A 12,550-nucleotide genomic window follows, 5' to 3' on the forward strand; every position below is an offset into this window, starting at 1 on the left:
TGCCACAATTTGCCTTTAAATAGCTAATTCCGAGAAAAATTAAAAAAACTCCATAGACGTGTTCTTCCCTAACTTCTCAATTACATATATAGTTTGAAGTATAATTATATCTTTTGTTGAGATAGGTCATATTTAAATTTTAAAATAATAAAAATACTTTTATTTATAATTTTTAATTTAAAATTAATACAAGTACATTGATTTTTTTAATTTTTTTTGTGGCTTTTGATTTTTTTAATTTAAAATTATTAATTTTACAAAGTTAATTTTTTGAAACTAAATAAACATAATTAATTATATGAGACCATTACATTCGTTTATTGTTATCAAATTTAATTAAATTTTTAATTTAAATTATATCTATTTAAATTTTAACTTAAAAAATAAAAATATATTTTTTATAATTTTAATTATTGATTCTATTTAGAAAGACAAAATTAAATAAAAAAATACTAATAAATTATAATCAACAGAATACTAAATTTTAATACATAAATTTAAGTTTTTTTAAAAAAATGAGTCAAAAAGATGTTAAAAAAATATAATTTTATATAACATAAATTCATGTCATTTGTAACAAATTTAAGTTTTTATGAAATTTTTAGTATTTATTGTTCATATGATTTTTTTAAATCATTTTATTGACGCATATTTTTTATAGAATTTTTTTTATCATTTTTTTATTTGGTTTTGTATAATTTTTAATTATTTTTTTATAATCCCAATTATTAATTTCATTAAAAAATTCGATTAAATAAAAAATATCGATTTGTATTGTATCAATTTATTTTTAAAGTAGAATATAGATGTATATAATCTTTATTGATATTTATTTTTCGATTGAATTAAATAAATATTCTCTTAAAAATAATAGATACATTCACATCTATTTTTAAATAAATAATTGACAAGTTAGGAAATAACAGGTTTATGAGATTCTCTAACTCTTCTCAGGATTAGCTAGTTGAGGGTAGGGATGCTCAAATTCAAATCGATCTAAATTAAACCGTTTATCCAATTCAATCTAAATCGAAAATCGATTAAAATCGCACTAATTCAAATTTGATTGGATTCTATTTTTTGCAAACCGTTGGATCGGATCGGATTTCGGATCTACTTTTCATAACCGATCCAATCCAATCCAAACTGCACAATATGCTATAATATTATTATTTTATTATTATATTTATAATTATACTTATATTCAAAATATTATTTATTTATTTTAACTAACTTATAATTTTATTTCTATTGTTATATTATGACTAGCTTTTTAAAATATTGTTGAGACTTGTTATGTTATTGTTGATTATTTAAAATTTGATGTTGAGACTTGTTATATGTATTTAATTTTTTTAATTTATAAAACTGCAAATCCAATCCAATCCAAACCGCTTGAAATTGGATCGGATCGGATCGGATTTTTTTTAAAGATCATCCAATCCAAACCGCATCGCAAGTAAAATTAGTGTTCGGATCGGATGAATTTTTTACTCAAAACCGATCCAAACTGCACCGCAAACACCCCTAGTTGAGGGTAAATCGTGACAGGATATTGAGAGTCTCCAAATATTATTGGACATCTTTATTAAATCGGTTAATAATTTATTTTTTTAATAAACAAGAACAAAATCGATTTATTATAACAACAATAATAAACTCAATTGTCCGTACTATAATTATTAGATCTGATTTTATCTGACCGATTTACACAATCTAAACCGAATCATGTTTAAATTTTTTTGATAAAAAGATAAATATATTCTTGATTTTTGTTTAAAAAAAACAAAAAAACCTATGATCCAGTAGGTTATGTAAATTGGTCGGTTCAATCAAATTTGATAACAATTGAATTTATTGTTATTGTTATAAAAAAATCAGTTTTATTCTAATTGGTTAAAAAATTAAAAATAAATAATTTATTAATATGTCTAATAATAATACGATACATAAATATATTTATAAAAAAAAGCGTCTTCATAAGAGCATCCTCCAAACATATTATATAACGGTTTATATATTATTAAGATTACGTTTTGAAAATTACTTTGAGGGATCAAGTAGTCATTTTGGTTGTGTCTATTTTATTTAAGTAAAAAAACTTAAAAAAAAAACAGAGTCTCCCATTATTATTTTATTTACAAGAGTTTTGATATATATTTATATAAAGTTGGTTGTCCTATTTTATTGTGAACTCCCCTAATTACATCACGAATAACCCCGTAATCATACAATAATTATAAGAGTGAATACCCCAACTGGATGATAACGAGTAACATCAGCGGATGATAATTAACTTTTGAATTATGGAAAACGCTAACTGTTGGTTCAAAAGTCAAAACAGATACATTGATCAAAAGGAATATAAAAGGTGTAAGTTGCTATACGATCAGGACAACAATCACACACTGCTCTTAACTTCCCGCAAACATGAGAGTCTTCTTCACTCACCTTAACTCCCTCATTATCATTCTTATTAGCTTCTTCTTCTTCATTACTTCATCAACCTCTTTGGATACTTTAACCGGAACACAAATCCTCAAAACCAACCAAACCTTGTTGTCAGAAAACCAGACCTTCGTTCTAGGCTTCTTCAGAGGTTCCAACACCAACTATTACCTCGGAATATGGTACAACAACATCAGTCCTCAAACAATAGTTTGGGTTGCAAACAGAGACAATCCCATCGACAACTCCGCAGGCCATCTCAAGATCGGAGACAACGGAAACTTTGTCCTTCTCAATTCATCCGGGAACCCCGCATGGTCTTCCAACCAAACCAACGCCAAGAATCCAGTTATCCAGCTCCTCGATACCGGCAACCTTCTTCTTAAAGATTTATCAGACACGACAAATAATAACTACTTGTGGCAGAGCTTCGAATACCCAACGGATACCTTGTTACCGGGGATGAAGGTCGGTTGGAACCTGGACACAGGAACGGAGAAGCACTTAACATCATGGAAGGTCGAAGGTGAAGACCCTTCAAGCGGTGACTACACTTTGAAGATAGATTACCATGGTTTACCTGAGGCCCTCCTCAGGAGAAACCAAACTATAATATACCGAAATGGTCCTTGGAATGGTGAGAGATTTAGTGGGATCCCAGGGATGAAAGACAACACCAATGATCTCAAGTACAATTTCACTTATGATGAGCATGGGGTGTGGTTCTCTTTCTCCGTTACAGAACCTTCCTTGTTGTCGAGGATAATTCTGTCATCTGATTCTGATGGCCAGTATCAACGCTACATGTGGATACAAGGAAGATGGAACAAGTTCTCGTACACACCAAAGGATCCATGCGATTACTATAGACACTGTGGTCCGTATGGAGTGTGTGAGAATGATGCTTCCCCGATTTGCACTTGTATGCAGGGGTTCAGGCCTAAGAACCAAGAAGCTTGGAACTTGAGAGATGGGTCTGATGGGTGTGTGAGGAACACGGTTTTGAATTGTTCGACTGACAAGTTCTTGCATCTTGAGAACATGAAGCTGCCGGAGACGAGCAGTGTGTTTATGAATAAGAGTATGACACTTGATGAATGTGGGAGTTTGTGTAAGAGGAATTGTTCATGCACTGCATATGCAAACATTGATATCAGAAACGGAGGAAGTGGCTGTGTCATGTGGTTTGGCCAACTCTTTGACATGAATGTCCACCGTCCAGGCGGTCAGGATCTCTATGTCAGATTGGCAGCTGCTGATATAGGTACTGTCTAATTGATTAAGTGGTTGCACATTTTTGCTATGATGATGATATTGCAAGTTCCTTCCTAATTGATTAAGTAGTTCTTTCTGATGAATTTAGTGACACACAGGATCTTCTAGCTCCAACAAGAATCATAGAGCAGTTCTGGCTATTGGCATCACACTTAGTGCACTTGTTTTAGTTTTGGGATTGGTTGCTATTTGTTACTTAAGGAAGAAGAGACAACAAAGTTCTAGAGGTAATGTATAATAAACTTCCCCATATGTCTCTTTGTATAGTATGGTACTGTAGTGTATATGGTTTTTGTGCTGCATAAATAAATAATTTACCTTGCTTATTATCAATAGCTGCTATTCCATGTTTTGTCCACAGAAATTGTTATTGGTTAATGAATGAGAATGTGTCTTCTAGGTGACCAAAGGAACATGGATGATCTAAAATTGCCAATGTTTAATTTTGATACCTTAATGATGGCTACAAACAATTTCTCTCAAGATAATAAACTTGGAGAAGGAGGCTTCGGTAGTGTTTATAGGGTAAGTTGTTTTAATACGTTAAACACAGCACAACTATCATAACATACTTATATATATACTAACAGTTTGTGCCTATGACAATTCAGGGTAGATTGATTGAAGGTCAAGAAATTGCTGTAAAAAGGTTATCAGAAAATTCTGGACAAGGAATTAACGAATTTAAAAATGAAATCAAATTAATTGCCAAACTCCAACATCGAAATCTAGTCCGATTACTTGGTTGCTGCATTGAGAAGAATGAAAAGATGGTGGTCTATGAATATATGAAAAATAGAGGACTTGATTCCATTTTGTTTGGTGAGCATTGTTTCTCTCAATATCTTGTATGTTGATGCATTTTTTTAATTATCATATATACTTGCTTTGCTTGTTAAACTTAATTAGTTTATACGTATTAATAATAACTAACATTGCAGACAAATCAAAAAATCTCTTGCTTAATTGGGAGAGGCGATTTAATATTATATATGGAATAGCTAAAGGACTTCTTTATTTGCATCAAGATTCAAGATTTCGAATTATTCATAGAGATCTCAAGATAAGTAATATATTACTAGATATTGAAATGAATCCAAAAATATCAGACTTTGGAATGGCTAGAATTTTTGACAAAGATCAAACACAAGAAAAAACAATAAGAGTTGTTGGAACATAGTGAGTATATTATGATAATTTTTTAGAATGTTTTTTATAAATTAGATATGGTGTCTTCATTTTTAACTTAGGCACATCTTTATTTTGTAGTGGTTATATGTCTCCTGAATATATTATGGATGGAAACTTTTCAATAAAATCCGATATTTATAGCTTTGGAGTTATGGTATTGGAAATTATAACTGGGAAGAAAAATAGAGGATTTTCCTGTGATAACCATGAATTGAATCTTTTGGAAAATGTAGGTAAAAGAATTTCTTTCTTTATTTGAGTACTTTTTATTAGATAAAAATAAACATTTTGGCCAATATATCCCAATGATTACACTGTATGATCTTGTAGGTTTGGAGGCGTTGGCACGAAGGAACTATATTGACTTTGATTGATCCATCCATGGGCAATTCATATACAGAATCAGAAATCTTAAGATGCATACATGTTGGTCTCTTATGTGTCCAAGAATGTGCAGAAGATAGACCAACAATGTCTTCGGTGATTTTAATGTTGAGTAGTGAAGCTGCATTAATGCCACGTCCTAGTAATCCAGGGTTTTTTCTAAGAAGAAATCATGCAGAAACATCTTCAAGAAATCAAGATAATACAGAAAGTGTAAATCAAGTTACTGTCACACTACTAAATGCTAGGTAGTGAAAAAAAATTGAATTCATACAATATATTTTTATATTATTAAAAGAATGAAAATTTTTCTTAATTCCTTTTTTTTTCTTCTTATAGTTGTAGCTGCTTTTAGATCTACTTTGATATTATTTTAATGCAATATATATGAGATGAATTCATTGATAGAAAAAAAAATATTGAATATTCTTCTTGGTTTAAATTATATGTCATTCACAAATTTTAACAAATATTTATTGCAAGCTTCCTCTATTTTTTTTAAAGAAATTTTATGGCTTTTTTATTTGGAGTCTTTGGGAAGAATGAAATTCTCACCGGATACAAATTTCCTCTAAGATTGGAATTGAGTCAAGCCAACTCATGAGTCAGTTTAAACTCGACTCATTAATAGCTTAATAAGCTGAACTTGTGAGCTTGTGACCCGAGTTTGAATTTGGAATTGAATTTGTAAATTAAATGTGCCGAATCTGAGCTTAGATAAGCTTAGCTCGTTAACTCGTGAACTGACTCGATTATATATATATATGATATTAAAATTATAGATTAAATACATACAGGATATGTGTATTAATAATTTAATATATAATAATTTATTAATATATAATTATATATTATGTTTCTATTATTTGAGTCAACTCGTGAACTCAAGTCTCTGATAAGTTTTTATTGAATCAAGTTTGAGTTTACGAAATAGGTTCAATTATTAATGAGTCGAGTCTTTAGCCAAATTTAATTTTCATGAGTTAAATTTAAATTTGATTTAATTTAACTCAACTCAACTTACTTCCGGCCTTAACCCTCATCCAAACCCAAAATTCAATGTTTCAATGTAAACGAAGAAATAGGGATACAATGTTCCAATGTTTCTTAGGAGCCTTGAATGTGATATGGAGACTTTAAACATTTGCTTTAAGGGTTAGGAAAAGCTCTGTATTGATTAGATTATATTTAAAAGAATCTATTATTAGGAATGGTAAACGGGTTAGTTCGTTTTGTTTAATAAGGTGATTTTAAAATTTTATCTTATTTTATCTAATGATAAATTAAGAAATTTGATAAATAAGTCTGTCCTATTCCGACAAAACCTGTTAAAATTGGTAGATTACGTTATGTGAGTTAAATAAATTTTTTTATTACGATAGTCTCAAATTTTTAGTTTAACTTTTTTTTTTTAATAAATTATGTGGCCGACCTGCTAGCAGATTTTGGCTGGGTTGCCACCCTATACAAGACACCCAATATAGTAATATTTCCTTATACAGAGTAATTAATTATTGATTAGATTATGATTAGAAAGCTACAATGCCTCGAATAAGGTGGTTTTGTCTTAGTTGTCAGAAATTTCAAACCATGTTCCTTCGTTCCTACTTCTCCATTTAGCTTCATTGTCTTTAATTCATTATCGACAAATATTTAACATGCTCATTTTTTATAGAATATTACAGTGATTTTATTAATTATATTATCCAATAAAATATGAATTCTATTATAATGGAAGAAGATAATGAGGTGCTTGCTTGCCTATTTGACTTTAAATCATGATTTGGTGATACATAAAGTACGCCAACCAATTTTAATAATATCCCCATGTTCAAACCTGAATAACGCCCATATATTGAGGAGATTAAAATTTTCATATAATATTATATGACTGCGCCTTGTGTATCTAAGACTTTATTGGTGCCAAATTAAAAATATCATGCATGTGTGTCCAAAACTGTATCCGTTCATTTATTTTTTTTTCTTATTCTACATAATAATTACTATCCAATTTAGATTGCAAACCAACAAATAAAAAAAAAACTTAGGCTGCGTTATGTTAGCTGGTTTGATTTAAAAATAGGATTCAATAAGACATTAAAAATAAAATAAATTAAAATTATATATTGTATTAGTATCTTTGTATCTTTTTTATTAGAATAAACACAAATTATACATTAATTTTATGTTTTCGGATATAATATATATCTTATCTACCAAATATAATTTTATATCTTTGTGTTTCTGATTTGATATTTCATGCTTGTAAATAAATACAATCTTAAAAAGACAAAAATATTAAACCATAAGACACAACTTAGTATATGTTTATTATTTATTTGTTGAGATACAAATTTTTTATAAGCATAATAATATATAAATACATATAAGATACATATTTTAGTGTCTTTTTTCAAATAAGCTAAAACACAATAATACATAATACGCAAAAATTAATCTTTTTATCTCTAACTATTTTTTAGATTACCTATTTATTTATTTTTTTTATAAGAAATAAAGTATTGGCTAATTGAATGAGCTTTATATCCGACTTAAAAGAACTAATAAATATCAAACCAATAAAAAAAATATCAGCCTCTTCCCATTATTACCTATTTTATTGTGAACTCTCCTAATTACAACACGAATAACCCTGTAATCACCCAATAATTATGATAAGTAGCATCATCAATTGATGATAATTAACTTTTGAATTATGGAAAAACGGTAACTCTTGGTTCAAAAGACAAAACAGATATACGATCAAAAGGAATATAAAAGGTCTAAGCTGCTATACGACCAGGACAACAATCACACACTGGTCTAATGGTCTTAACTTCCCGCAAACATGAGAGTCTTCTTCACTCATCTTAACTCCCTCATCATCATTCTTATTAGCTTCTTCTTCATCGCTTCATCAACCTCTTTCGATACTTTAACCGGAACACAAATCCTCACAACCAACCAAACCTTGTTGTCAGAAAACCAAACCTTCGTTCTAGGCTTCTTCAGAGGTTCCAACACCAACTATTACCTCGGAATCTGGTACAACAACATCAATCCTCAAACAATAGTTTGGGTTGCAAACAGAGACAATCCCATTGACAACTCCAAAGGCTATCTCAAGATCGGAGACAACGGAAACTTTGTCCTTCTCAATTCATCCGGCAACCCCGCATGGTCCTCCAACCAAACCAGCGCCAAGAATCCAGTTCTCCAGCTCCTTGAAACCGGTAACCTGGTTCTCAAAGATTCAGAACAGAGCAATAACTACCTATGGCAGAGCTTCGATTACCCAACAGATACCTTGCTACCTGGGATGAAGTTGGGTTGGAACTTTGACACAGGAATTGAGAAGCACTTAACATCGTGGAAGGTCACAGGTGAAGACCCTTCTTCCGGTGACTACACTTTCAAGCTAGATTACCGCGGTTTACCTGAGATTTTTCTGAGGACAAACCAGACTATCATATACCAAACTGGTCCTTGGAATGGTGAGAGATTCAGCGGGGTTCCAGAGATGGACACCGATACTCATTCCATTGTGTTCAGCTTCTCCGATGACGCGCACGGCGCGTTCTACTCTTTCTCCATCGGGAACGCTTCTTTGCTATCGAGGCTAACGGTGACGTCAGATTCAGACGGAGAACTTCAACGGCGGACGTGGATAGAGAGCAGCGAATCTTGGAACAAGTTCTGGTACAAACCGGCGGATCAATGCGACCATTACAGGGAGTGTGGTCCTTACGGAGTGTGTGACAATAATGCATCGCCGGTTTGCACATGTATGAAAGGGTTCAGCCCTAAGAACCCTCAGGCTTGGAATCTGAGAGATGGATCTGGCGGGTGTGTGAGGAACACGGGTTTGAATTGTTCGACTGACAAGTTCTTGCATCTTGAGCACATGAAGCTGCCGGAGACAAGCAGCGTGTTTATAAATAAGAGTATGACACTTGATGAATGTGGGAGTTTGTGTAAGAGGAATTGTTCATGCACTGCATATGCAAACATTGATATCAGAAACGGAGGAAGTGGCTGTGTTATGTGGATTGGTCAACTCTTTGACATGAATGTCTACCATACAGATGGTCAAGATCTCTATGTCAGATTGGCAGCTTCTGATATAGGTACTGTCTAATTGATTAAGTGGTTGCACATTTTTGCCATGATGGTGACGTTATTGCAAGTTCCTTCCTAATTGATTAAGTAGTTCATTCTGATGAATTTAGTGACACACAGGATCTACTAGCTCCAGCAAGAATCGTAGAGCAGTTCTGGCTATTGGCATCACACTTAGTGCACTTGTTTTAGTTTTCGGATTGGTTGCTATTTGTTACTTAAGGAAGAAGAGACAACAAAGTTCTAGAGGTAATGTATATAAACTCCTCGATATGAATGTCTCTATATAGTATGGTACTGTAGACTGTAGTGTATATGGTTTTTGTGCTGCATAAATAAATAATTTACCTTGGTTATTATCAATAGCGCTATTCCAGGTTTTGTCCACAGAAGTTATGATTGGTTAATGAATGAGATTGTGTCTTCCAGGTGACGAAAGGAACATGGATGATCTGAAATTGCCAATGTTTGCTTTCGATACCTTGACAATTGCTACAAACAATTTCTCTCAAGATAATAAACTTGGAGAAGGAGGCTTCGGTAGTGTTTATAGGGTAAGTTATTTTAATACTTTAACACATCACAACCAATAACTATCATAACATACTTATATGGTTGCCTTTGTTTATAAAAATGGGATACTGAAATAACGTCACAGAGATATAAAATTAAATTTGACAAATGAGATATGGATATAGACATAGTGTTCTAAAATATTAAATTAGTATATTTTGTATTTGGAAGCCACTCAGATAAAAAAGTCTAAAAGATTTTTTTTTAAAGATATTTTTCAATAATTAAAATTTAACATTAAATCATGTCATTTTTGTCAAAATTAGTCTAAACAAATTGATTTAATCAAAAAAATGGTGAATTAAATCTTGAACTTGTTTAACCTACGATAGAAAAATAAATAACTAAAATTTAGGATTCTCAAAATTAATATATATAATAGAAGTATTTTAGTCATTTTCTATAATAGGGTATTGTAGTCATTTTCTATAAAAATTAATATTAATTTAGACAAATTTAAGATTTAATTCACCATTTTTCGGTAAAATCAATTATCTAGCCTAATTTTGACAAAAATAACACGATTTAATCAATTATATGTGTTAAATTTTAATTATTAAAAAACATATAAAGAGGTTTTCAGCGTCTTTATTTGAGTGGCTCCCTTTGTATTTATCCTGACAGAAAGAACATAGAAACACTAATAAAAGACACAACTTATTTTTCATTTTTTCTTTTATTATTCTTATTAATTTTTTATAATTATACTTTTTATTATTATAATTTTCTTCTCAAATTTTTTCAATGAAAAAAATAAAATAAATTAAATTTTCATAATTTATTTTATTTTATTACTAAATAGAATACAAAAACACTAAATTATATGTTTTAGTCCTATATATCTTATTTTCAATGTCTTTTCTTATCATATTCTCATAAATACATCCATATATATTAACAGATTTTGTCTATGACAATATCAGGGTCGATTAATTGAAGGTCAAGAAATTGCCGTAAAAAGGTTATCAGAAAATTCTGGACAAGGAATTAATGAATTTAAAAATGAAATCAAATTAATTGCCAAACTCCAACATCGAAATCTAGTCCGATTACTTGGTTGCTGCATTGAGAAGAATGAGAAGATGGTGGTCTATGAATATATGGAAAATAGAGGACTTGATTCCATTTTGTTTGGTAAGCATTGTTTTTCTCAATATCTTGTATGTTTATGCATTAATTTTTTAATTATCATATATACTTTGCGTGTTAAACTTAATTAGTTTATACGTATTAATAATAACTAATGTTGCAGACAAATCAAAAAGTCTCTTGCTTAATTGGGAGAAGCGTGTTAATATTATATATGGAATAGCTAGAGGACTTCTTTATTTGCATCAAGATTCAAGATTTCGAATTATTCATAGAGATCTTAAAATAAGTAATATATTACTAGATATTGAAATGAATCCAAAGATATCAGACTTTGGAATGGCTAGACTTTTTGACAAAGATCAAACACAAGAAAATACAGTCAGAATTGTTGGAACATTGTGAGTATACCATTATAATTTTTTAGAACATTTTTTTTAAAAATTTGATATGATGTCTTCAATTTTAACTTAGACATATTTTTATTTTGTAGTGGTTATATGTCTCCTGAATATATTATGGATGGAAACTTTTCAATAAAATCCGATGTTTATAGCTTTGGAGTTATGGTATTGGAAATTATAACTGGGAAGAAAAATCGAAGATTTTCTGGTGATAACGAAGAATTGAATCTTCTGGAAAATGTAAGTGAAAAAATTTCTTCCTTTATTTGAGTACTTCTTATTAAATAAAAAACAAACATTCTAGCTCATATATTCTAATGATTACACTGTATGTTCTTGTAGGTTTGGAGGCGTTGGCATGAAGGAACTATATTGACATTGGTTGATTCATCCATTGACAATTCATATACAGAATCAGAAGTCTTAAGATGCATACATGTTGGTCTCTTATGTGTCCAAGAATGTGCAGAAGATAGACCAACAATGTCTTCAGTGATTTTAATGTTGAATAGTGAAGCTGCATTAATGCCACGTCCTAAAAATCCTGGGTTTTTTCTAAGAAGGAATCATGCAGAAACATCTTTAAAAAATCAAGACAAAACAGAGAGTGTAAATCAAGTTACTGTCACATTACTAAATGCTAGGTAGTGAAAGAAATTTAAATTTATACAATATATTTATAATTGTGACTGCTTCTAAATCTACTTTGATATTATTTTGATGTAATATATATGAGATAAATTCATTGATAGGAAAAAAAAATTGAATATTCTCGTTGGTTCAAATTATATGTCATTCACACATTTTAACAAATATTTATTTCAAGCTTCCTTTGTTTTTTTTCTTCACTACAATATAGTTGTGTGATTCTGTTTATTGTCTAACAGTTGCAGAGTTTATAAATTAATAGAAACTAATATTTATTTCATCAAAGAGTTTATAAATTAATAGAAACCCTATACATCAATCAGTCTAGTTACTGCTAAGTGCTAACTCAAGGCAACTAATACTATTCACAAAGACTCATTCATAGTAGCTTAGCCAATTGGGCCATATTCTGATAATAG

General features: G+C 30.3%; 2 protein-coding genes across 4 annotated transcripts; both read left to right on the plus strand.

The window, feature by feature from the left end:
* Window positions 1–2,410: 2,410 nt before the first annotated feature.
* Window positions 2,411–5,621, plus strand: LOC107468579 (receptor-like serine/threonine-protein kinase SD1-8). 3 transcript variants are annotated; one of them, XM_016087886.3, is made up of 7 exons: window positions 2,411–3,712; window positions 3,822–3,950; window positions 4,124–4,248; window positions 4,335–4,545; window positions 4,665–4,902; window positions 4,993–5,143; window positions 5,245–5,621. In XM_016087886.3, exons 1-7 carry the CDS (start codon window positions 2,431–2,433, stop codon window positions 5,548–5,550), a joined length of 2,442 nt encoding a protein of 813 aa, XP_015943372.1. In that variant the 5' UTR covers window positions 2,411–2,430; the 3' UTR covers window positions 5,551–5,621. The 3 variants fall into 3 exon arrangements, with proteins under 3 accessions (XP_015943372.1, XP_052110942.1, XP_020988838.1); XM_052254982.1 differs by lacking the exon at window positions 4,993–5,143 and having other exon boundaries at window positions 5,245–5,347; XM_021133179.2 differs by lacking the exons at window positions 4,665–4,902; window positions 4,993–5,143 and having other exon boundaries at window positions 5,245–5,397.
* Window positions 5,622–8,122: 2,501 nt separating this feature from the next.
* Window positions 8,123–12,131, plus strand: LOC107468580 (receptor-like serine/threonine-protein kinase SD1-8). Its single transcript, XM_016087887.3, has 7 exons — window positions 8,123–9,425; window positions 9,538–9,666; window positions 9,847–9,971; window positions 10,914–11,124; window positions 11,243–11,480; window positions 11,573–11,723; window positions 11,826–12,131. The coding sequence occupies exons 1-7, from the start codon at window positions 8,147–8,149 to the stop codon at window positions 12,129–12,131; spliced, it is 2,439 nt and encodes an 812-aa protein (XP_015943373.1). The 5' UTR covers window positions 8,123–8,146.
* The last annotated feature ends 419 nt before the right edge of the window (window positions 12,132–12,550 follow it).

This window comes from Arachis duranensis, chromosome 10 (genome assembly GCF_000817695.3).
Source record: "Arachis duranensis cultivar V14167 chromosome 10, aradu.V14167.gnm2.J7QH, whole genome shotgun sequence".
Classification (NCBI taxonomy): domain Eukaryota; kingdom Viridiplantae; phylum Streptophyta; class Magnoliopsida; order Fabales; family Fabaceae; genus Arachis; species Arachis duranensis.